The following is a 27,498-nucleotide window of genomic DNA, read 5'->3' on the forward strand; positions in this document are numbered from 1 at the left end:
ACACTGTGTCGCACTCTCACTTCCAAGGTAAGTGCTTTATCCATTGCTGTTACATAAATAAAAACCCCCATCAAATGTTTACAAAAGAAGTGGTCAACAAATAATGTAAAACCGAATTCGTAGAAACGATACCTTTAATGAGGATTAAATTCAGTGTACGAGAAATCCGTAATATGGTTGCCGTCTGTAATGATGTATCCAGAACACATGAAACTTTCAGATGACAAACTTGAATATTGTCCAAGCAAGATACGCTGCTCTTGTTTCCTTACGAGAATGTTCATCAGTTCTGCACATACACTCGCCTTCCTATGTGAAGGAACCCCACGCAGAAGTGGCAACAAATCCATCAAACGAGAGCAAAGAAAATGACCTGTCCCATCTAATTCTATAGCTACGTCCTCCCACAACTTGTAAGTAACATTCCTCGTGTGATACTGAGGCGTCTTTTGATCCCACAAGCACCTTCGTGTTTGTACCAGACTGATTAGCTGTCGTTGTCCACGACTGTGTCGCGCCACTGGCACAAAAAATGCAGTCCGATCTGAAGCTTGTGCACGGTCGCGCGACAGTGCACGTCAATAGGCGACCGCGCCGTTTCGCTCGCAGCAGTGGCGCTCCATTGCTCTGCACTCATATCTTTTACACGCGCATTGTTATGCAAAATGATGCGACGGTTTGTCGCACGTTTACGCACCTAGAAGACTTTAAGCCTTCGTCGTAACATGAATAACGTTATAGATATAGCAGTTGAAACTTGAACATCGATTTTCTCGGAAACGGAGCCGTCGCTTGAAAAGCCGCTAGCCAGGTACTGAGACAGGTTCCTGTACATTACAACACACCTAAGACTCATCAAAATCCCCGATTAACAGGTCTAATGATCCCCTCGTCTGTGTGATTTGTAACAAAGTTGCGATATCCCTGCCTTTAGCAGTAATTTAGAATTTTCGTGAGAGCAGTACGTCAGAATTTTCACGAGAAGTAGAGGTTTCCCAGTGTACTGACCCCCGGAAGAGCCTGGCGGGCCTGGTGGCGGTGGAGGAGGTGGCGGAGGCGGCGGGGGAGGCGCGGCGGCCGGGCGAGGGCGGCGCGGGCGGCGGGTCGTCGCTGTCGGAGCAGCAGCTCAGCAGGCTGGAGTCGCACGAGGCGGCGGGGGTGGCGCCGCGCACGCTGCCCGCCTCCACGCCGCTGTCGCTGCCGTCCACCTGCGGCAGGGCGTAGCTCATTACACGTCCAGGACCGGCGGCACGTGTACAGCTGTGACAACTATAAATATGTATTATAAAAAATATATGAATACCACAGACACAACACATTACCACACCTAATACTGGGTAAGAAACCCGCCGATACCCAAAACAGTGTCCAGTCGTCAGGGAATGGATAACTGCGGGTCCTGTATGGTTTTCGAGGAAATCTTATATCAGTCTTCCTGCAAAATAGCGGACCGTTCACGTAGCTATGACGCACTCTTCTCTCTAAGTAGACCACACAGACTCGATGATATTGAGACATGGTGGCTGTGGTGGCCAGGGAAGATTATACAATTCATAGTCGTGTTCACAAAACCATGGCCTGTCGTGTTGAACACGCCATTCCCACTAGCGAACAAATCTTGTTGTTGTTGTTGTAGTCTTCAGTCCTGAGAGTGGTTTGATGCATCTCTCCATGCTACTCTATCCTGTGCAAGTTTCTTCATCTCCCAGTACCTACTGCAACCTACATCCTTCTGAATCTGCTTAGTGTATTCATCTCTTGGTCTCCCTCTATGATTTTTACCCTCGGAACTGCCCTCCAATACTAAATTGGTGATCCCTTGATGCCTCAGAACATGTCCTACCAACTGGTCCCTTCTTCTCGTCAAGTTGTGCCACAGACTCCTCTTCTCCCCAATTCTATTCAATACTTCCTCATTAGTTATGTGATCTACCCATCTAATCTTCAGCATTCTTCTGTAGCGAACAAATATTGTACCATCAAATAGGCCAGATTAGACAGAAGAGTCACAAAATACCTGACAGGAATGCGACCTTGCCGAGTAACCATGGCACCCATGGAATACCACATGACAGCCCAAATGTCCACCAAACCCCTACTACGTATCAGCATTGGAGCGTTAACTCCGTAGTCCAAGTTTAAAGGCTTCAGCACCACGTTTACTTGTTATGGGAATTTGCATCACTGATGTGTGGTTTTGGAGTTGCACCTCGCTCAGCAATTCCCCTCCTATTGTTTTCGTGCACTCATGGGTTCCGAGTGCGACATTCAGTTCTACAGCGACTTTTGAAGCTGTCATCCTCTTATTTTTCGTCACAGTACTCTTTACCGATCGTCTGCCACGATCACTCGACAAACACTTTCGTCCTCGTTGTGAATTAGCTGATGATGTTTTTCCGCTTTCCCTTTATGCCGTATAAATCTTCGCTACGGTGCTTCTTGAAACACCAGACACGTCCGCTACCTTGGCTAGGGGAGCACGCACGCACCATACCAGCGCCAACAATCTGCCCCGTTCTGATCCACTTAGTTCCGACCGAATGTAATCATAACTGTGTTCTGACAACGATATACGAGCACTTGCAACGTGTTGAGCGTATTTCACAGCTGCCATTCGTGGTCAAATACAAGAGCGCAATCTACTGGCGTGGCTAGTAAATGGTTCAAAAGACTCTGAGCACTATGGGACTTAACTTCTGAGGTCATCAGTCCTCTAGAACTTAGAACTACTTAAGCCTAACTAACTTAAGGACATCACACACACCCATGCCCGAGGCAGCATTCGAACCTGCGACCGTAGCACTCGCGCGGTTCCACACTGTAGCGCCTAGAACCGCTCGGCCACCCCGGCCGGCCGTGGCTAGTATCTGCATTTATTTTCAAGTACGCATTTCTCGCCGTTTTGTCCAATCCCTGTTCATAGCGTACCTAATTCCACAACAGCACATTAAAATCTACTCCTTAGCAATTTTCAGTCAACTACCACACTCGTCTGTATTTCCTGGTCCGAATATTAAGACATAATGTCCGATAAAGGCTAAAGCCCTAGGTTCGAGGCTGGTCCGGCGCACAGTTTTAATCTAGCAGCACCGCCATAGTCAGTACCGCCATTAGACTGTTTTTTATTTGCAGTGTTACATTTACAAGATCATTATTTCGGCTTTACAATGCCATTATCAAGTGTTTTAATGTTATAGAGTGCCTAAGATGGCATACTGTCATATTTAAAATACACTATTAGACACATTCTCTAAGGGTCAATATTTCTGGTAAAAGCCTACTGCTTTGTTTTGTCACTGAGTATACCATCTTGACTGATTCAGTCAAGGTGAAAACATGCTTTAGAGAGGTGAAATCGACGATTTACACTTCAACGCCATACAGCAGCACGTGTACGCCTCTCAAATGCACACTACACATCGACAACGACAATAGCGGCATCCGACAGCTCCCACATCCTGTTTGCGCATGCCCGATCTCCTGCGAGGGTCTAGCTTTGTTACCACTACTTTATTTGCATCCGTCATAATGATATACACTATGAAAAAAAGAAAAACACAGAAGAAAACAAGATGCAATACGAGGAAATTACGCAAATTGCTCACTTATTGATGTTTATATAGGTATTGACGGAAAATGCAAAATTGTTAACTGTGGCGGCCGATGGACGAATATGTGACGCTGCAGTGCAATTTCACCGCACAACTGGCTAGGATAGTAAATATGGGAGAAGTTGATACAATGGCATAAATTCTTTACGAATTTCATTCCGTGTACTCAGATGGACAGTAGCTATGCCTCGCTGACAGGCGCGTGAACGATGTACGCAGATGTCAGCATTTGACAGAGCACGTGGAGATCGGTTCGAAGAAGATAGTTGGACGGCGAATAGCTGGAGATTTGAATAGGAGCGATGCCACTATTCGACGACGTCATCAGGAATGGCCAAACAAAGTATCAAGGAGGAAACGGTCGACATCGAGAGACGACAGAATGTGAGGACCGACCAACCGTTAGAGAGAGACGCAGAGCCCAGGATTCATTATTACCATCGATTCGACTTGCAACTGGTGCTTCAGTGATCGCAAGCACCATTAATAGCAGGCAAACAGAAAGGAGGCTGATCTCATGGCACCCCTTGCGCCGACTACCATTGCAGAGGTGTCGGACACTTCGGCCTGGAATGTCAATGACTGGAATAAGAAGTCCCGCTTCGATATGACCCCAATAATCTGCAATGACGTGTCTGGACACGCCCCGTACAGCGCTGAGATGTCAACCTGTCACGCACCATACGGCCAAACAATCAGGAGTGATGTTTTGGGGTGCCATTTGTTTTCACAGCAGGACCCCTTCGGTTGTCATCCGCGACATCTACAGCACAGCGGTACGTCGACGATATCCTACCCCCTATTTTGTTGCCCTTCATGGCAAGCCATCCTGCGTTTACATTTCAGCAAGATAAAAGCCTGCCCGCGCACGTCTCTTCGTGTTTGTCGAACCCTACCTTGGCTAGAAAGGTCTCTCGATCTCTCCTCAACTGAGAACCTGTGTAGCATCGTGAGCAGGGCCCTCCAACCGGCTCAGGATTCTGACGACCTAACGCGCCTATTGGACAGAATTTCACACCATATCCCACAGGACGGCATCCAACTAAACACATCAAAAAAAGTTTTAGTTCACCTCGGTTCCGAGAGTTCGGAAACCTGCACAGAAAATTGGAATAGAGATCAACATATACATTATTTCCGCCCTCTTTATTGCTCATGAAAACCACACATTGCTTGTTGTACCACCATACAGTGAGACATTCAGAGGTGGTGGTCCAGATTGCTGTGTACACTGGTACACCTAATACCCAGTAGCACGTCGTCTTACATTGATGCATGCCTGTATTCGTCATGGCGTACTATCCACAAGTTCATCAGGGCACTGTTGGTCCAGATTGTCTCACTCCTCAACGGTGATTTGGCGTAGATCCCTCAGAGTGGTTGGTGGGTCACGTCGTCCATAAACAGTCCTTTTCAATCTATCCCAGCCATGTTCGATAGGGTTTATGTCTGGAGAACAGGGTGGCCACTCTAATCGAGCGATGTCGTTATCCTGAAGGACGTCATTCACAAGATGTGCACGACTGGGCCGGGAATTATCATCCATGAAGACGAATGCCTCACCAACATGCTGACGATATGGTTGCACTATCGGTCGAAAGATGGTATTCACGCATCGTACAGCCGTTACGGTACCTTCCACGACCACCAACGGCGTACGTCCGCCCCAGATAATGCCAACCCACAACAGCAGGGAACCTGCACCTCGCTGAACAGTGTATCTAAGGCATTCAGCCTGATCGGATTGCCTCCAAACACGTTTCCGACCATTGTCTGGTTGAAGGCATACGCGACACTCATCGGTGAAGAGAACGTGATGCCAATCCTGAGCGGTCCATTCGGCATGTTGTTGGGCCCATCTGTACCGTGCTGCATGGTGTCGTGGTTGCAAAGATGGACCTCGCCATGGACGTCGATAGTAAAGTTGCGCATCGTGCAGCCTGTTGTGTAAGTTCGAATCATAACGCGACGTCCTGTGGCTGCACTAAAAGCATTATTCAAAATGGTGGCCTTGCTGTCAGAGTTCCTCCGAGCCATAATCCGTAGGTAGCGGTCATCCAATGCAGTAGTAGCCCTTGGGTGACCTGAGCGACGTATGTCATCGACAGTTCGTGTCTTTCTGTATCTCCTCCATGTCCGAACAACATCGCTTTGGTTCACTCCGAGACGCCTGGACACGTCCCTTGTTGAGAGCCCTTCCTGGCACAAAGTAACAAAGCGGACACGATCGAATTGCAGTATTGACCGTCTACACATGGTTGAACTACAGACAACAGGAGCTGTGTACCTCCTTCCTGGTGGAATGGGTATCGGACCCCCTCCGTCTAATAGGAGCTGCTCATGCATGGTTGTTTGCATCTTTGAGCGAGTTTAATGTCATCTCTGAACAGTCAAAGGGACTGTGTCTGTGATGCAATATCCACAGGCAACGTCTGTCTTCAGGAGTTCTGGGAACCGGGGTGATGGAAAAGTTTTTTGATGAGTGTACTATTGTCAAGAGTGCCCCAGGGAGTGCGATCGCAGTTGTTCTCTATATACAGAAATTATTTGGCGAACAGAATGGACAGCAGTTTGCGGTTGTTTGCTGATGATGCTGTGTATACAGTGACGAGTCGCAGCTGAGTGATTGGAGGATACAAGATGATTTATACAAAATTTCTAGTTGGTGTGATGAATGGCAGATAATTCTAAACGTGGAAAAATGTAAGTCGGTGCGGTTGAATATGCATGTTCGGATACAGCATTAGTAGTATTCTGCTTTGAACAGTCACGTCTTTAAATACCTGGGCTTAACTTTGCAAAGCAATATGAAATGGAACGAGCAGGTGAGGACTGAGGTTGGGAAGGTGAATGGTTAACTCAGATTTATTGGGAGATTTTTAGGGCAATGAGGTTCATCTGTGAAGGAGACTGCATATAGGACGCTGGTACGACATATTCTTGAGTACTGCTGGAGTGTTTGGGATCTGTACAGGTCGGATGAAGCGAAGACATCGAAGCAATTCAACGGCGGGCTGCAAGATTTGTTACCGCCACACAGCAGCAACACTCCCAAGTGTATGCCTCTCAAATGCACACTACACATCAACAACGACGTTGCGGTAGACTCGAACGACAAGCATGTGTCAAATGGGAATCCCTGGAGGGAAGGCGACGTTCTTTTCGAGGACCACTGTTGAGAAAATCTAGAGAACCGGCATTTGAAGCTACCGCTAACATACACTGAGCATTAGGATCATGAAGAAAAGATAGGAGAGATAAGGATCATATGGAGGCATACAGACAGTCGTTTTTATCTCACATTATTTTCGAGTGGAACAGAAAAGGAAACGACTAGCAGTGGTACAGGGTACCTACACCACGCACTGTACAGTGGTTTGCGAAGTATCTATGTAGATGCGATGGTCATGACGATGATCATGATCGTGGTGGTGGTGGTGGTGGTGGTGGTGGTGGCCATGATGGTAGTGTCCTCGTTTAAGAGACCCATCAGCGTGGTCATTGGTCTCTTCGACAGTAGAATGCTCGCGAAATGTCGAAGAAGTTCAGAAGGAAGGTACACTGTGCGTATACGCGATAAATGGTGTGCGGTGAGGCACCTTGTAGTCAGGATTGGAGAGTGCGGTGAGGTCGAGGCCGGAAGAGTCTGCCAGCAAGAAGATCGAGTCCGGCCCGCTGCCGCCGCCGCCCGCGTCTGCATCCGCGTCCACGGCCACGGCCACGTCCACGTGGCCTCCTGGACCGGCGGCGGGCGCCGGCACCGCGTCGCTCGCCTCCATCGCGGCTGCTCACCTCATCAGCGTCTGGAACACACGTCACACACACATCATCAGCAAAACTCACAAGGCCTATCGCCACTAGAGCTATCTACTCGCTCCTCACCCAACCTATTTCAGGATAATGAAGTTATCTATTCCCAAATAGCGCCAGGCAGTGCGTCTCGCTCCAAAGTAATCGTAATATGTTCATGTACACCGCCTGACACAAAAAAAATTATGAAGCATCTAGAAGACGTGGTCTGAGGTCACTGTCACTTCGTACTCGTACACGCTATTGGCTGGTCTGTAAATGATTAGAGTTGTAGTTCTCTGTGGCAGGTAGTATGTGCACGAGAGTGCATTGGCATTGTTTGCCTCTAGTGTTTTTACCAGCCCGGGATGGGGTACGTAAGAGGGGTGAACAGGGTCAAATGTTGAAGTGACCACCATGAAAGACACGGAGATGAAGCGTACTCGTTTGAGACGACTTCATCGGCACCTGACAGGAGTTTGAAAACTAAGGATCTCCAGTTGGCCGGCTGGTCGAGTCCTGCAGTATCCAGATTTGTGAGGCATTCATATCTGACTCTGAGCCAATGTTGCACAGTATGCCCTCCCGCCGGAGGTTCGAGTCCTCCCTCGGGCATGGGTGTGTGCGTTGTTCTTACCATAAGTTAGATTAAGTAGTGTGTAATACTAGGGACCGATGACCGCAGCAGTTTGGTCCCATAGGAATTCAGACACATTTGAACATTTTGCACAGTATGGGAACGTCGTCAAGGTTCTGGTCGACCACTTATGACCACCACAACGGAGAATGGGCGTACTGTGTACCAGTCACATTGTAACCCGCCCAAATCTGCGCCTACCATCCGCGAACTCCCTGCAACATTCTGTGTCATCCCGCACCGCTGATCCGAGACCAGTAGCAGCCAGAGTGCACGTGGCAGCTTTTGATGTGGTGCCGTTAACGGGAAGCAAGAAATGCTGAGGAATGGCGTCGTACTGTATTCAGCGGTGAATCACGATCCTACTCTGCCGCCAATAATCATCGTCGGCGAGTATGACGGCGACCTCGGGAGAAGTCTCGTTCTCCAATGTTCTGGAGAGGTTCAAAATGGTTCAAATGGCTCTGAGCACTATGCGACTTAACTTCTGAGGTCATCAGTCGCCTAGAACTTAGAACTAATTAAACCTAACTAAGCTAAGGACACCACACACATTCATGCCCGAGGCAGGATTCGAACCTGTGACCGCAGCGGTCGCTCTGCTCCAGAATGTAGCGCCTAGAACCGCACGGCCACTCCGACCTGCTTCTGGAGAGGCACAGCGGTGTCACTCCTGGTGTTATGGTGTGGGGAGCAATCGGGTATGACTTCAGGTCGCGGCTGGTAGTGACTGAGGGAACACTGGCAGCACAAAGGTGCATCACACGCAGCCTGCGTCCTCGGGCGTTACCTCTCATTCGATAGCACAGTGCTATTTTTCGGCAGGACAGTACTCGTCCACACTTGTCTACGGACATTCGCCATACCCCATATCTTTATCAGACTCCATGAAGCTTTGTGTGTTTTATCCCACTTCACAGGTCGCTCTTCCACTGCCCGCCCGCAACACACACCCCTCCACAGCAATCGAAGGCTGTCACATTTCTCGTCGGTTGTGTTCTGCATCGCGCCCGTGCTGAAGGTGTTTGTGCAAATATTCCTTGTGTGTTTTGTTTCTAACAAGCTCGTCATTTTGAAATCACCATAGGCCGTAGGCATAGTATTCTTTCGTGAAGGCTTTTAGTTCACTGACTAAGGTTTTTTTTTTTTTATTAAATACATGGATAGCGCTTGTCTTTCACGGATACATTATTTTTGAAACAGACTCAAAAATTTACGTGAAATCTCATGAATTATATGATCTTAGCAGCAGCAACGGATAAAAAGGTCTTTCTGAACTTTGCGCTTAGCTCTCACCGTAAATACATTCAGCAGGTGTATTTAGTGAAATAACTAATTCTGGACTCTTATGTAGCGTAGCTGCCGTATAAAAATAGAATACTAATCGGTCAGGAATCAGTGGTGAGTAACGACATGGTAGGTATCAGTTAAACCCTTTACCCACTACAGAAGCTCTCAACACAAGCACATGCTTGTGCGTTAGATAGGTAGGTAGTCGGTTCGAAACTGGATGTTGGACAGTATTTTCATCGGCATCATTTCGTTAGCAAGGACAGGAAAGGTGGTGTCACACTGCTTCTGATTGCCAGACTACACGTCAATGTCAGGCGTTGAATTCTTAACTTGTCCGCAATGCGTTATGGAATGACACCTTGTCATACTTTTGATGGGTATACGTCTGTTAGCTGGAGACGAAATCTCAGCGGTACCATGTTATTCTAGTTAAAGCTTCGTAAAAGCTTAATCCAATGGTGCTGGAGACACTGGAGGGTAATTCCATCGTTGTCCTCATATATATATATACTATAAGATCAGAAATGTATGATGAAATAAAAGAAATTATTCAGATAGTGAAGGGAGACGAAAATTTAATAGTCATGGGTGACTGGAATTCGAGTGTAGGAAAAGGGAGAGAAGGAAACGTAGTAGGTGAATATGGATTGGGGCTAAGAAATGAAAGAGGAAGCCGCCTGGTAGAATTTTGCACAGAGCACAACTTAATCATAGCTAACACTTGGTTTAAGAATCATGATAGAAGGTTGTATACATGGAAGAACCCTGGAGATACTAAAAGGTATCAGATAGATTATATAATGGTAAGACAGAGATTTAGGAACCAGGTTTTAAATTGTAAGACATTTCCAGGGGCAGATGTGGACTCTGACCACAATCTATTGGTTATGACCTGTAGATTAAAACTGAAGAAACTGCAAAAAGGTGGGAATTTAAGGAGATGGGACCTGGATAAACTGAAAGAACCAGAGGTTGTACAGAGTTTCAGGGAGAGCATAAGGGAACAATTGACAGGAATGGGGGAAAGAAATACAGTAGAAGAAGAATGGGTAGCTTTGAGGGATGAAGTAGTGACGGCAGCAGAGGATCAAGTAGGTAAAAAGACCAGGGCTATTAGAAATCCTTGGGTAACAGAAGAAATATTGAATTTAATTGATGAAAAGAGAGAATATAAAAATGCAGTAAGTGAAGCAGGCAAAAAGGAATACAAACGTCTCAAAAATGAGATCGACAGGAAATGCAAAATGGCTAAACAGGGATGGCTAGAGGACAAATGTAAGGATGTGGAGGCTTATCTCACTAGGGGTAAGATAGATACTGCTTACAGGAAAATTAAAGAGACCTTTGGAGATAAGAGAACCACTTGTATGAACATCAAGAGCTCAGATGGAAAACCAGTTCTAAGCAAAGAAGGGAAAGCAGAAAGGTGGAAGGAGTATATAGAGGGTCTATACAAGGGCGATGTACTTGAGGACAATATTATGGAAATGGAAGAGGATGTAGATGAAGATGAAATGGGAGATACGATACTGCGTGAAGAGTTTGACAGAGCACTGAAAGACCTGAGTCGAAACAAGGCCCCCGGAGTAGACAACATTCCATTGGAACTACTGACAGCCTTGGGAGAGCCAGTCCTGACAAAACTCTACCATCTGGTGACCAAGATGTATGAAACAGGCGAAATACCCTCAGACTTCAAGAAGAATATAATAATTCCAATCCCAAAGAAAGCAGGTGTGGACAGATGTGAAAATTACCGAACAATCAGTTTAATAAGCCACAGCTGCAAAATACTAACACGAATTCTTTACAGACGAATGGAAAAACTAGTAGAAGCCGACCTCAGGGAAGATCAGTTTGGATTCCGTAGAAATACTGGAACACGTGAGGCAATACTGACCTTACGACTTATCTTAGAAGAAAGATTAAGGAAAGGCAAACCTACGTTTCTAGCATTTGTGGACTTAGAGAAAGCTTTTGACAATGTTGACTGGAATACTCTCTTTCAAATTCTAAAGGTGGCAGGGGTAAAATACAGGGAGCGAAAGGCTATTTACAATTTGTATAGAAACCAGATGGCAGTTATAAGAGTCGAGGGGCATGAAAGAGAAGCAGTGGTTGGGAAGGGAGTAAGACAGGGTTGTAGCCTCTCCCCGATGCTATTCAATCTGTATATTGAGCAAGCAGTAAAGGAAAAAAAAGAAAAATTCGGTGTAGGTATTAAAATCCATGGAGAAGAAATAAAAACGTTGAGGTTCACCGATGACATTGTAATTCTATCAGAGACAGCAAAGGACTTGGAAGAGCAGTTGAAGGGAATGGATAGTGTCTTGAAGGGAGGATATAAGATGAACATCAACAAAAGCAAAACGAGGATAATGGAATGTAGTCGAATTAAGTCGGGTGATGTTGAGGGTATTAGATTAGGAAATGAGACACTTAAAGTAGTAAAGGAGTTTTGCTATTTGGGGAGCAAAATAACTGATGATGGTCGAAGTAGAGAGGATATAAAATGTAGACTGGCAATGGCAAGGAAAGCGTTTCTGAAGAAGAGAAATTTGTTAACATCGAGTATAGATTTAAGTGTCAGGAAGTCATTTCTGAAAGTATTTGTATGGAGTGTAGCCATGTATGGAAGTGAAACATGGACGGTAAATAGTTTGGACAAGAAGAGAATAGAAGCTTTCGAAATGTGGTGCTACAGAAGAATGCTGAAGATTAGATGGGTAGATCACATAACTAATGAGGAAGTATTGAATAGGATTGGGGAGAAGAGAAGTTTGTGGCACAACTTGACCAGAAGAAGGGATCGGTTGGTAGGACATGTTCTGAGGCATCAAGGGATCACCAATTTAGTATTGGAGGGCAGCGTGGAGAGTAAAAATCGTTGGGGGAGACCAAGAGATGAATACATTAAGCAGATTCAGAAAGATGTAGGTTGCAGTAGGTACTGGGAGATGAAGAAGCTTGCACAGGATAGAGTAGCATGGAGAGCTGCATCAAACCAGTCTCAGGACTGAAGACCACAACAACAACAACAAGATCAGCCGGCCTGAGTGACCGAGCGGTTCTAGGCGCTACAGCCTGGAACCACGCGACCGCTACAGTCGCAGGTTCGAATCCTGCCTCGGGCATGGATGTGTGTGATGTCCTTAGGTTAGTTAGGTTTAAGTAGTTCTAAGTTCTAGGGGACTGATGACCACAGCAGTTAAGTCCCATAGTGCTCAGAGCCATTTGAACTATTTTTTGAAGTATGTGATCAAAATTATTCGGGCACCTGGCTGAAAATGACTTTAAAGTTCGCTAAACATCATGCTAAACCCCTGGACCGATTTCAGTCGAATTTGGTATACATATTAGTTACAATCCGGAAAGAAATAACGTGTGGGTTGAACCACCAGCCTCCTATTTAGATAAATGTGATAACGTGGAAAGAGAAGGGAGGACGAGGAGATGGACAGACAGCGAGAGTGAAGGACGGGATAGGCAGAAGCAGGAAGAGGAGGATTAGGGATAGGGGGGGAGGGATGGACCGCGAGAGGGGACAGGTAGGTATGGCAGAGAAAAGAAAGAGAAGCAGATGGACAGAGAGAGCGCAGACAGGCAGATGGACACAGAAAGGGAACGGGAGGACATGCACAGGAAGAGGGTGGAGGAGAAGATGGACAGAGGGAGGAGGAGGAGGAGGAGGAGGAGGAGGAGAAGGAGGAGGAGATGGACAGAGAGAAGGGGAGGAGGGAGTAGACAGAGAGAGGAGGAGGAGGGAGTAAACAGAGAGGGGGGGGCAGTGAAAGTGATGGCCATAGAGAGAGGGAAGAAGAAGATGGACTAATATAAGATTGGAATAAATAAGTAATAAGTACCCAGGCAACGCCGGGTACCTGGCTAGTTTATTTATAAAACAAAACAGATTACACGAATTCTGTGAGGCTACACTTACTGGATCTTAACATTGATACACGCATTGATTTCAATTAGACTTCTGATGTATGTGACCACATAAATGAGTTTGCGTTTATCCATGATAATATGATTATGCTGTCTTTGATGCTAATAAACCCTTGTACGCTGTAAAACATACTTAGTCGTTCGTTTATATCACATTAATTTGCAATTACCTCAGAGTTACGATGGTTGAACTGACTGTTCCAAGGATATTACGAATAACTCATTTCACAGAAAAATATTATTCTTGAAGTAAAACTTGAAGAACAGAGCACAACAAAATATGGAGTTCTCTTTGATCATGTCATGGTTGGTCATTTGATAGTGTATTAATGGATGCATGCTTTAGGATTTAAACGTGTATAGAATTCTTGGTTTTAGTTATTATTGTATTACAAGAGCGTAAATAGATTTTGGTCATAAAAGGGGAGAGGAGCGTAGGACGCAGTCGACTCGGACGAATTCAAGCAGCCCGCTGAAAAAATAGTTTAGAAACGAACGGATTAGAGAGTGCACTGTAATCACATACCCCTTCAGCTCTTCATAAAGCTATCCCCGTGGTTCCGTTTCGGAACCGATTTTCGTAATTAAATACCGCTCGGGTAACCAGACTGGACGATATTTTGCCATTTGGGATACTAATGATAGAATTTTCAGCAAAATTTTTTAAGTAAATGCAAGCACCTTTGTTTTGGCTCTATTTTTGTAGATCAACGCGATGCTTGGGCGACACAGGCAAATCCAAAAGCAGTTTATGCACTATTTTGATACTGTTATATGTAATGATGTTTACCGCTCCGCTGCCATGTGAAATACTGAATTATTGCAGCCCCAGAGCTCTACCAGTCTCCAAATAACGACTCCATTGCAAGCATTAAGCTGCTGCAGACAGGTAATTAGGCTGTAACAGTAGTGCGTGCAAATTTTTGACTTATCATAACGCTAGTGGACGAATCAAAATCGGTTTTCCTCTTCTTTCTTTTACAAACTTATGCATAATTGGGAACTATCACAACAGCACACAGCACGAAAACAATAAACAGCAGCTCTTGCATAACTGCAAGTAACGTAACTGCAAGTGAGCTCAAGTAAAGTCAACAGTGTACGTAGTTGGTCTTGGCAAAAGTAGGGATGGGCGGTATCTGATAGTGCTATCTATGTATCGATAGTTTAAATCTGCCAACGGTCTTGTTCACTGATGACAGTGCGTAACCCTTTTTTTCGGGTGACTGAAAATCAAAATATCTTTCAGTTACACTAAATAGCAACTAGGTCATGTGTAACTATTTATGTAGGTGATAGGGGGCTCTGGACACTCCCTCTCCTTTTTGGCTACGTCCTTGGGACACCGAATCGAATCCCGGTCAGACAGTGAAATTTTTCAGTCTGCCTTTATGCTAGACGTTAGAAGATACGCCAGGAGCGAAACATGGTTCGAATTTCACACTAGACCATACACGAGCTTCCCCTAGTAGGATTAATGGAGTGGGTTAACAGCACTCAGGTCGCCGAAATGGCGTCCAACTGAAACAACTTGAAAACAGACGACTGGACAACCCATTTGAGGGACTCCCACCCACTCATACCATACGAATTTTACTTTACTTTTTATGGGACTCGTGAGTAATTGCTTTGCGCTCGTCTCATTTTCTTAATCACCGTCGTTAACACCGCCTTAATGTCACCTCTCGCAAACTGCGTCATCATGGTTTTACGATGACCGTGCTACAGCTGTGGATGCAGTTACCCTTAATCAAGAAACTATGGCGATGCACCTGGCTTGGAGTAAGGTATGCTACTCATAAAGACGCATAAAGCACCTCTTTGACGGTCTGTAAATCGCACGTGTGCTTCATAATTATTAGAATTACGCTATCTCGGTAGTAAACACTGTAGTCGTTTACCGCCGAGGATATTGTGGATATGCTGCGCCTCCAGCAAACGCACATTGCTCTCCTTCCTTAGAGTTTGCTAACAGTTAAACGGCCCGGGGAAGGTAACATTCAAATGTTTATTACGTAAAAGTTTTAATTCTAATCGTCGTACTTTACTACAAAGTGTCTGTCAGCGTTAAAGAATAAAAATACGTTACTCAGGCAGGTGCAATTCATGTCATTTGACAGATGTTGAAAGGTAATAAGCTTTTGCGTAGCAACTGTCAAGGAAGTTCAATACATCGCTTTAGTTTTTCAGCTGGTAGCAATCGAAACAAAACAGTTTTTGTTTTTGCGAATGTAGCGTTCCAAACGAATTTTTGAGGGAAAACAATTAAGCCGCGCATCATTTATGAGATTTGCCTGTATTACAGTGATTATTTATCATCTACATCCGATAAATATTAACGCTTCCTCAGTAACACTCTTTCATTCCTACAAATTTCGCTCAGTTACTGAAAAAATTAAATAGTTACTTGCAAATTTTTCGTTAGATTTAAATATGATTAATATTTAAATATGTATAATATAATGATTTTGCTCTTGACGAGAGTTCTTGTATCCAGATGAAGTAAACCGATGTAGAATGGTACCACGGGAGTGTCTGAGAAGTGGTTGTAAGCGTGAAAGTACAGTAGAAAGCATTAGTTTGTACGGCGGGGTGTCGTTAAGCAGTAATGCTGGAACCTCTCCGCCGATGATATATAGCCCACGTTCATATACAAAATTCGTTATTGTACGAAGGTATTTACGCGCTGCGTTTAGTCCATACATCTCCCGAAAGATCATGAAGTTTTCATGAGCGAATTGTGTTAACATGAGCGAGATGTCACAAATCAGTCACGATTACTTTCCTCGAATGTAGTACTGTTTTCGATGTGTAAACATGGCGTTGTTGGACGAAGACAAGAGCATTGGTCCAGAATGGAATAAGGCGAGGGGAGGCTTCAGGTCGTCCCTTCGACATTGCGCCACCCGGACAGAAGTGCTCCTCGATCTTCCTGAGTTACTACAGGCACATACCGAGATACGTGATTCAGAAAGGCACTTTCTCATACAACCCGCTCTATCAAGGGAATTGAATAAGTGTATGGTCACCTTGATGTCGACGAGTCCTTGGGCGCATACTACTGGCCATTACAATTGTTTCACAAAGAAGAAAAAAAGATGATAAACGGGTATTCATTGGACAAATATATTATACTAGAACTGACATGTGATTACATTTTCACGCAATATACCCAGAACAACCACCTCTGGCCGTAATAACGGCCTTGATACGCCTTGGAATTGAGTCAAACAGAGTTTGGATGGCGTGTACAGGTACAGCTGCCCATGCAGCTTCAACACGATACCACAGTTCATCAAGAGTAATGACTGGCGTACTGTGACGAGCCAGTTGCTCGGCTACCATTGACCAGACGTTTTCAGTTGGTGAGAGATCTGGAGAATGTGCTGGCCAGGGCAGCAGTCGAACATTTTCTGTATCCAGAAAGGCCCGTACAGGACCTGCAACATGCGGTCGTGCATTATCCTGCTGAAATGTAGGGTTTCGCAGCGATCGAATGAAGGGTAGAGCCACGGGTCATAACACATCTGAAATGTAACGTCCACTGTTCAAAGTGCCGTCAATGCGAACAAGAGGTGACCGAGACGTGTAACCAATGGCACCCCATACCATCACGCCGGGTGATATTCCAGTATGGCGATGACGAATGCACGCTTCCAATGTGCGTTCACCGCGATGTCGCCAAACACGGATGCGACCATCATGGTGCTGTAAATAGAACCTGGATTCATCCGAAAAAATGACGTTTTGCCATTCGTGCACCCAGGTTCGTCGTTGAGTGCACCATCTCAGGCGCTCCTGTCTGTGATGCAGCGTCAAGAGTCACCGCAGCCATGGTCTCCGTGCTGATAGTCCATATTGCTGCGAACGTCGTCGAACTGTTCGTGCAGATGGTTGTTGTCTTCCAAACGTCCCAACTGCTGACTCAGGGATCGAGACGTGGCTGCACGACCCGTTACAGCCATGAAGATAAGATGTCTGTCATCTCGACTGCTAGTGATACGAGGCCGTTGGGATCCAGCACGGCGTTCCGTATTACCCTCCTGAACGCACCGATTCCATATTCTGCTAACAGTCATTGGATCTCGACCAACGCGAGCAGCAATGTCGCAATCGCGATAGGCTACAATCCGACTTTTATCAAAGTCGGAAACGTGATGGTACGCGTTTCTCCTCCTTACACGAGGGACAACAACAACGTTTCACCAGGCAACGCCGGTCAACTGCTGTTTGTGTATGAGAAATCGGTTGGAAACTTTCCTCGTGTCAACACGTTGTAGGTGTCGCCACCGGCGCCAACCTTGTGTGAATGCTCTGAAAAGCTAATCTTTTGCATATCACAGCATCTTCTTCCTGTCGGTTAAATTTCACGTCTGTAGCACGTCATCTTCGTGGTGTAGCAATTTTAATGGCCAGTAATACAGAGAGAGAGAGAGAGAGAGAGAGAGAGAGAGAGAGAGAGAGAGAGAGAGCAACTCCAGGCGTTGTACCATTTATTACACTGTGACATTCGCTTGAACCATCCTTTTTTAGTCAGCTGGAAATCTGTATGTATATCACAATAGCATGGAATATATTCTACTCAACAAGTAAAATTTACGGAGATAAAACAGAATAATAAGACATGACGCATCAAGTTCTATGAGTAAAATGCTGTTGTTGTTTTTGTTGTTGTGAACTTCAGTCCAGAAACTGGTTTGGTGCAGCTCTCTATGCTACTCTATCCTGTGCAAGGCTCATCATCTCCGAGTAACTTACACTTTTCTCCGGTACTAAATTGATTATTGCCGGCCGCGGTGGTCTAGCGGTTCTGGCGCTGCAGTCCGGAACCGCGGGACTGCTACGGTCGCAGGTTCGAATCCTGCCTCGGGCATGGGTGTGTGTGATGTCCTTAGGTTGGTTAGGTTTAAGTAGTTCTAAGTTCTAGGGGACTTATGACCTAAAATGTTGAGTCCCATAGTGCTCAGAGCCATTTTTTTTTTATTATCACTTGATGTCTCAGAATGTTTCCTATCAACCCATCCCTCCTTCTAGTTAGCTTGTGCCACATATTTCTTTCCTCTCCAATTCTGTTCAGTACCACCTCATTAGTTACATGATCTATCCATCTAATCTTCAGCTGTCTTGTGCAGCGTCACATTCGAAAAGCTTCTATTCTCTTCTTGTATAAACTTCCATACGTGGCTACATTCCATACCTGGCTACATTCCATAAAAATACTTGCAGAAAACGCTTCCTAACACTTAAATCTGTATGCGATATTAACAAATATCTTTTCTTCAGAAAAGTTTTTCTTGCCATTGCCAGTTTACTTTTTATATCCTCTCTGCTTCGGCCATCATCAGTTATTTTACTGTTACTCTTCTACTACTTTAAGTGCTTTGTTTCCTAATCTAGTTCCCTCAGCGTCATCGGATTTAATTCGACTACATTCCATTACCTTTGTTTTGCTTTTGTTGTTGCTCATCTTATATCTTCCTTTCAAGACACTGTCCGTTCTGTTCATCTTCTCTCCCTAGTACTTTGCTGTCTCTGACAGAATACTATGTCATCGGCAAACTTCAATGTTTTTATTTCTTCTCCTTGGACTTCAACTCCTTCCACAAATTTTTCTTTGGTTTCCTTTACTGCTTGCTCAATGTACAGATTGAATAACATCGGTGATAGGCTACAACGATGTTTCACCCCCTTCTCAGCCATTTTTTCACTTTCATAATCCCTCTATTCGTAAAACTGCCGTCTGGTTTCTAAACAAAATGTAAGTAGCCTTTCGCTCCCTTTATTTTACCCCTGCAACCTTCAGAATCTCAAAGAGATTATTCCAGTCAACATCGTGAAAAGCTTTATCTAAGTCTACAAATGCTATAAAAATGGGTTTGCTTTCCCTTAATCTATCTTCTGAGAGAAGTTATATTCTCAGAATTGCCTCTGCTGTTCCTACATTTCACCGAAATCCAAAGAAATGTTACCCGAGGTCCGCTTCTACCAATTTTTTCATTCTTCTGTAAAGAATCCTGTTAGTACTTTTTCACTATGACTTATTAAATTGATAGTTCGGTAAAATTCAGATATATATCCACTTGCTTTCTCCACTTTTTGAAGTCTGAGGGTACTTCGCCTGTCTCATATTCTTACACACCAGTTGGAAGAGTTTTATGAAGGGTTGCACTCCCAATGGTATCAGTAGTTGTGCCGGAATTGTTGTCTACTCCACGGACCTCGTTTCGGCTTAGGTCTTTCAGTGCTCTGTCTAATTCTTATCGCTGTTTCACGTCTCCCATGTGCACCTCTGCTTGCTGGTCATCAACCTGCACGTGCACAACATAGACCATTAATATCCTGTATCGTAACTGATGACGAGAACTGGCGCCTTTAAGCCAACACAAGGAAAAGAAAGGAATGGTTGAGCCAAAGAACGCAGCATCTCCCCGTACAAAGACCTGCGCACACCCATAAAAGATGTTATGCATCTGGTGTACTACGAACTGCTTCCCCGAGATGTAACAGTCACCGCTGACATTTACTGTCAACAACAAAGAGGTTTTATTGACGTAGCCCAAGAACAACGATCAGAAAGACTGCGTGAAGTGATGCTGCTGCTTTGCGAGAACGCCGGCCCCGATTCTGGTACACTGACAAAAACTCTAGACGGGAGTTGGGATGGGAAGTCATTCCGCACCCACCTTATTGCCCGGTCTTGCACACTAAGATTTTCACCTTTTCCGCTCTCTACAGAACAAACTTCAAGAGACTTCTTTTCCGGGTGGAAATGTGTTCCACACATGGATCGACGAGTTTTTCAGATCAAAACACGTGATTTCTACAGTCGCGGAATCGGAAAATTACCCCAGCGTTGGAAGACAGTTGTAAAAGGTGAAGGAAAATATACGTATTACTGACGGTAACAATCTCGGTTACGTGTAGCTGTTGTGTTTGTCTAACTTACGGAGAAACGCTACGGACTTACGCACGAACCTAATATTTAGTACCCTTTGGCGGTCAGATCAAACAGCTTCACAAGCAACAGATCTCTTCGCTATGTTTCTGGAAGAATGGAGGAAAATACAGATGTCTGTCATGTCGTAGTCTATGATCTTTTAGGACAGGTGCAGCATGTGATAACTGCAAGTTGCTTTCTTCATACTGACGCCTTAACAGCCGTAATTTCCCATTACTGAGCTGTCATTTATTTCAACGGAGAAAATTTCGCGTGTGTGTTTCATGTGACAGGTTTTGCTCTTTTTTCACTCATCGGCCTCATCGAGGACAGTCCACTCCCCGCCGGCTTCTCGGAGCAGCGGGCACAGCTACAGACGGAGCCCCGGCCGTCGCAGTCTATTTCCACTGCGCTCCACTCGCCACCCAGCGTGCTGGATTGCTTCCGCGTTCCCCACTGCCTGGTCCCGCAGATATGTACGGCTGTCCAACCGCACCCAGGCTGCTCTGTTATTATTAGCCGCCAAACAGACAGGGACAAGATGTTGAAGTCATGAGGACATCGGATTTATGTCTGCCTGACAGAAGTGACATAAGTGATTTTCAGACCGATCCGTCCTCAGTCAGCAGCAATTTTAGGCTCTCGGAAAGAACTATACGCTTCTGCACGCATAACACCAAGAATCCAAACGTGGCAGACTCACATATGCACCATCTGATCAAAAGTCTCTGGACACCCTTATGTAGTTCGGAGCTGACGACTACATGCCACGAAGGATGGACCTGCGAGTATAAACGGAGACAGGGAATACTGTGATGTCAGTAGAGAAGCACTCACAGCAGAATGGATCGTCAGGAGAGCTCGGTGACTTGAACGTTGACTAGTCATTAGATGTCACATGACTAACAAATCCGTTAGGAACATTTCAACCCTTCTAAGGCTGCCAAAGTCGACTGTTAATTATGTGATCCTAAAATGGAAACTCAAACGAACAAGCACAGTTAAACCAAGACCAGCCAGACCTCGTCTACTGACGATCAGGGACAGTCGAGCACTACGGACGGTGGCTGCAAAAAAGCTCATGAAATCAGCGGAAGAAATCATTCGTGAGTTCGAAACTGCCACCAGCAGTCCAGCTGGTACAATGACTGTATTTAGGCAGTTAAAAAGCATGGGGTACAATGGTCGATCAGTTCCTCATAAGCCAAACATTTCTGTAGTCAGTCCTAAGCGATGTTTGAGGTGGTGTAAATACTGTCCCCACTTGAAAGCGTGCGACTGGAAACGAGTGACCTGGAGTCATATATCACGCTGTATCTTGTAGCATTCCGATGTAAGGGTTCCAGATTGGCAAACGCCTCGAGAACGTTGCACGCCATCACGTGTAGTGAGAACAGTGACGTACGAAGGAGTTGTCTTACGGTGTGGTAAGGCGTGCTCCCTTTACTGCACTTGTGAAAACACTAAATGCGAAAGGACATGTGTACTTTATGCAGCAGAGAAACAGTTCACGGACAGTGTTTGTATCCGCATGTCAAAGCACCGTATCAAAAACCAGTGTCTGCGAGACAATGGTGTCTGGACAACATTCTTAAAATGCCTGCCCTGCCCCGAGTCCCGACTTGAACCCAATAGAACACATTTGGCATAATTTAGAACTTCTGTTTCCCTCCTGATTTCAGGGTCTTACATTTTTATGTGTGTTTGGCCCTCGAGGAAGAATGGGCTGCCATTGCTTCATAGACATTTATGAACCTCATTCATAGTGCCCCAATGAAACTGACCACGCCACACCCGATATTAATGTCCTCTAATAGCTGTCTAGGTACTTCTGATCAGATAGTGGACCTTAATTTAGGAGAACAGCGCTTCAAAATCTACGTCTTAATCTGAAACGTATGCAACAAAATATGTATGAGCAGTAAACTGCGGCTTCTTTGGTACCACTGCTTACTTTAAACATAAGATTCCTGTTTCCAAATGAGAACAGAAATATGGCGGCCTTTTTTCTCCGCACACACTCATTCGATTATTTGAGCTCCTGTGCAGCCGCGCCATACAAAAGTTACTAGTGAGCTTCTGTACTGTGAGGCGCATGTGGTGATCACGACTTACCTTGCTTCCGAATGCCTAGACCACCGACACGGCCTGTAGCAAGCAACTCTAATTTCTTTTCCGCTGTAGCCGCTTATCATTTGACAAGAATGTATACTGCAGTGGAAGAAAGCTAAGTGGTGAGCAGTTTTTAGGTAAATTCTTTCACAAAGTAAAAGACTCGACGGAAAGAAACGCAAAGACGCTTTTCTAGGATGAAAGCTCGGGCAAGAATGGAACGACGAATGATCTCAGCATTTAGAAAGTAATTTTAGAAATACTTATATGCACGTCTGAAAGAACAGACACTCTTGGCGATCCACAGCTGTACGAAATACTTCGAAATTTATTCAGTGGCTGTGAGTTTAGAAATAGTTTCGGATGATGGAAAAGATGCATCACGTGTGCGGGTGTGGGTACGTTGGGATGGGGGAATTAGTTTGAAATACTAAAATAAATCAGGCACTATTGAAACACTTTCGTAGTAGTCTATTAGTGCAATTCATGTCAATCGTCTTCTGTTCAATGAATGTGAGAATTCTTTCAATAACATTATTGTAAGCTACTGACAGTCTAACAAGGGGAGGCCGCCAATTGTGAAATTCAGATTCGATTCATACTGCGCATAATAAAAGCTCATGGCCAGAGGTGTCATGTGGCAAAGCACCAAGATGCACTTCTCAGCCGTTGTCGAGAAAATCGACAGTTAAAAGAAACGTTTGCGGTGAAATACTCTCTACGCTTAATGATTTTCTACAGCGTCGTGGCGCAGCGGTAAGCGCTGGAGTTCGTAATCCGAAGGTCGCCGGATCGAATCTCGCGCCATGGAATTTATTTTTATTATTATATATATAAACTATTAATGAATTGCTTATGCATGTTGGTGAAGGCGGATCGCTCTCCAATTGTACCGCCTCCATTTTTCCGTTTGTTTAACAGGGTGTACCAAAGCTCTCCCATCCGCACTGATTTTCGACGATGTTACAAGTTGCGCTAGGGACCGCATCTACCTTCTTTCGAAGTTGGCACGCAACTACGCTGTTATGCGGCGGCTCGTTTTGGCCCATTCAACATCTGTCCTTCAAGTGTAACGAGCGAGTAACGGAGTTTATATTTCATACCTGCCACAGCAAGTTTGTGTTCGTGGGGTCTCTATTGTAATTCGAACGTTTCACTTACGCTATACGTATTCGTTTCGGAATATCGTTTCTACGTCTTCCGTTAACAATACGTGGTTAACATTATGAAGGAAATTAATAACCTTTGTGAAATACAACTTTCTTTGGGGAAAACATAACGATGTTCGTAGTCGCCAGTTTTTCCACGACAAACGACTTTCAACAACTTATTATATACATAATTGTTGCAACTGATGGCCGGGAATTATATATATATATTTGAATTACAAAAAACAAATACTAAAAAAAAATGGTTGAATGGTTCAGGATTCGATCCGGCGACCTTCGGATTACGAACCCCAGCGCTTACCGCTGCACCACGACGCTGCAGAAAACTTTTACTCTTAGAGAGTATTTCACCGAAACGGTTTCTTTTAACTGTCGATTTTCTCGACAACGGCTGAGAAGTGCATCTTGGTGCTTTGCCACATTACACCTCTAGCCATGAGCTTTTATTATGCGCAGTATGAATCGAATCTGAATTTCACAATTGCCGGCCTCCCCTTGTAAGTCAGAAAGACAAAGCTCAGCACAAATCTCTACGATGGAAAACATTATGACTTTATATGGGGTAAACCTACGTAACTCTGTGACATACTTTATTACCTGATAGCAGACACATTCTTTGCCCTACGTAAGGTAGGCCTTCTAAACACAGTACCAATGGTCCTCAACAAATGACAGGAACGTCTTTATACCTCGCTGTTTGGTCCCCTCCCCCAGATCAACCAATGTCTTTATATGGTAAAGACATTCTGGGTGGGAATAAACGCTGTGTTTGAAACAGATAGTTCCTTGTTTGTTGTGTAGAGCGAAATACTTCGTTTCCTGCGCAAATCCTGTATTACATGTTCATTAAGGTAAGTTGTTCAAGTGATCCAGGGGCCTTCCAGACGAGCTTCACATTTCCCCCACCGACACGCCGCACTGTCTGAGCGCGAGGAGGGGGAAAAGGGGGAAGAGGGGAAAACAGGGAACGCGCCGCCTTTAAATGGCAGGACAGGCGTACTGCATACTACTTGGTTTTATATTTCACATGTCTCAACAACAAAGATCACAAACAAAACAAGTTTCTACTATTAATTAGTTGGAAGGTTTTGGAAGAAATGTGGCCTACATACAAAGGTGCTAAACATTCCTCCATTCCATGGAATACTTTAAAAGACTATGTAGACCATGGTGATGGTAAAATGGAAATGAGCGTTTGGCGTCATTGGCCGGGAGGCCCCTTACGGGGCAGGTCCGGCCGCCTTCGTGCAGGTCTTAATACATTCGACGCCACATTGGGCGACACGCGCGCTGGATGGGGATGAAATGATGATGGAGACAACACAACACTCAGTCCCTGAGTGGAGAAAATCGCCGACCCAGCCGGGAATCGAACCCACGCCCCTTAGGACGGCTGTCCGTCACGCTGACTTTTTTTTTTTTACTCATTTTGTTCGGTATTGTTCGTTGCGTTTGGTCTGGGCAGACGTCACAAGACATCCGTTCAAGTTGATCGTTGATTCCTTTACTCAGTTTCTTTATTACAGAGGGCGCGCAGCCCTCTGACCGAACACGCTGAGCTACCGTGCCGGCACCATTCAGCTATCGGGGCGGACATGGTGATGGTGACAAATACAATGTGATAACTGGTAAACTGCGTGTACCATTTGCCCTTACGCGTGAACTGGAAGTTAACTTCATAATCCACGTGCAGGAAATAGGGTTCGACTTGAACGTTAACTGGATAATCCACTAAGTATTGTAGCACAGTGAAATCAATGTCTAAGCGAAAATAAAAGTTAAAGAACAAGGGAAAGGATGACGTCTGCATCATTTGTAAAGAGAGCTACAGCTGTGGTAAGAATAAAAGTGCTTGGATTCAGTGTTGTTTTCGTGTGCGATGGTTCCATGAAAGTTGTCAGTCCACCGACTCGCCTGATGCTGCTTTATTTATGTATACTATTTGCGTAAATGTTGGTGACAATGACGCCGATGCTGAAAATGAATGAAAAGTGCGTTGAGTGAACTTTTACAGTTCAAAAGAAAATAATCACGGAATTAAGCACATTATCACCAAGTATGCTATAACGAAATTAGTTAGCATGTCCACTTTATTGTTCGTGGAAAGAAGGATTGTCGGTATGCCTCTGTGTGGGCTCTAATTTCTCTGATTTTATCCTCATGGTCTCTTCGCGAGATATACGTAGGAGGGAGCAATATACTGCTTGACTCTTCGGTGAAGGTATGTTCTCGAAACTTTAACAAAAGCCCGTACCGAGCTACTGAGCGTCTCTCCTGCAGAGTCTTCCACTGGAGTTTATCTATCATCTCCGTAACGCTTTCGCGATTACTAAATGATCCTGTAACGAAGCGCGCTGCTCTCCGTTGGATCTTCTCTATCTCTTCTATCAACCCTATCTGGTACGGATCCCACACTGCTGAGCAGTATTCAAGCAGTGGGCGAACAAGAGTACTGTAACCCACTTCCTTTGTTTTCGGATTGCTTTTCTTTAGGATTCTTCCAATGAATCTCAGTCTGGCATCTGCTTTACCGACGATCAACTTTATATGATCATTCCATTTTAAATCACTCCTAATGCGTACTCCCAGATAATTTATGGAATTAACTGCTTCCAGTTGCTGACCTGCTATTTTGTAGCTAAATGATAAGGGCTCTATCTTTCTGTGTATTCGCAGCACATTACACTTGTCTACATTGAGATTCAATTGCCATTCCCTGCACCATGCGTCAATTCGCTGCAGATCCTCCTGCATTTCAGTACAATTTTCCATTGTTATAGCCTCTCGATACACCACAGCATCATCCGCAAAAAGCCTCAGTGAACTTCCGATGTCATCCACCAGGTCATTTATGTATATTGTGAAAAGCAACGGTCCTACGACACTCCCCTGCGGCACACCTGAAATCACTCTTACTTCGGAAGACTTCTCTCCATTGAGAATGACAGGCTGCGTTCTGTTATCTAGGAACACTAGGCTGAGCACACGCTGAAAGATGGAAATCGGTCGCGTGCTGTTCAAAGGGACCACCGCCACATTTATAGTAATCGATGGAGGGAAACCACGGAAAACCTGAACGTGGATAGCTATAAGGGGGATAGAACCGCAATGCTTCTGAATGAGTCTAGTGTCTTACCATCTACGTCACCTCGACTGGTTTGTCGTAAGGCCCCTTACTTCAGTTCACGGTCACACGTAAATCTTTGATGCTTGATCTGCCACTAAGACATTCACGCCCTTTAAAAAATTTTATAATGAACGTCAATATCCATAAGCAAACCGAAATAACGAAAAGGTGGAAAACCACTGTAAGTGAGCCGCCAATATGCTCTACGAATAGTATCTGTACTTCAACACATGGCAAGAGAACAGCTGCTTGCTTTAAATACGTAGAGCATGCAAAGATAACGAAGAGCAATGTGATTGGTTCATCGCGTCTCGGCCATCTTAGCACACTTTCTCTGAACAGTTTTCAGGATATTGCCATAGAAACAAAGGAAATGTTAGTCGTAGGCCTATACACTGTCAACTAACTATACGTACTCCACATCATAATCGACAAGTATGGTAGTACAAGGAAAAGAAAGAAGTGGTTGCTCCTAAACAAAGCAGCAACACAAGACTTGCGCTCACCCACTAAAAATATTGTTATGCATCTGGTGAAACAGAGATGGTGTGGTGTACTACGAATTCATTCCCCGAGGTATAATCATCGTTGCTCCTTTTTAATCTCAGCAACTGAGACGTCTTGCAGACGCAGTCCAAGAACAATGACCAGTAAGACAGTGCGAAGTGACGCTACTCCACAATAACGCCTGCCCGCATTCTGCTAAACTGACAAAAAAATACTATACAGGTCGGGCATGGATGTGTGTGATGTCCTTAGGTTAGTTACGTTTAATTAGTTCTAAGTTCTAGGCGACTGATGACCTCAGAAGTTAAGTCCCATAGTGCTCAGAGCCATTTGAACACTATACAGGAGTTTGGTCGGGCAGCCATTCC

At 44.9% G+C, this 27,498-nt stretch overlaps 1 protein-coding gene across 1 annotated transcript in view; it reads right to left on the reverse strand.

Annotated features, from left to right (window-relative positions):
• Window positions 1–27,498, reverse strand: part of LOC126109897 (hormone receptor 4) — a 617,359-nt gene that overhangs the window by 95,268 nt on the left and 494,593 nt on the right. Inside the window, exons 5-6 of the mRNA XM_049914995.1 lie at window positions 7,211–7,414; window positions 1,009–1,208 (exon numbers count right to left, since the gene is read on the reverse strand). Coding sequence (XP_049770952.1) covers window positions 1,009–1,208; window positions 7,211–7,390 — 380 coding nt within the window. The 5' untranslated portion in view covers window positions 7,391–7,414. The remainder of the gene's footprint in view (window positions 1–1,008; window positions 1,209–7,210; window positions 7,415–27,498) is intronic.

Source organism: Schistocerca cancellata, chromosome 1, assembly GCF_023864275.1.
Source record: "Schistocerca cancellata isolate TAMUIC-IGC-003103 chromosome 1, iqSchCanc2.1, whole genome shotgun sequence".
In the NCBI taxonomy this organism is placed as follows: Eukaryota; Metazoa; Arthropoda; class Insecta; order Orthoptera; family Acrididae; genus Schistocerca; species Schistocerca cancellata.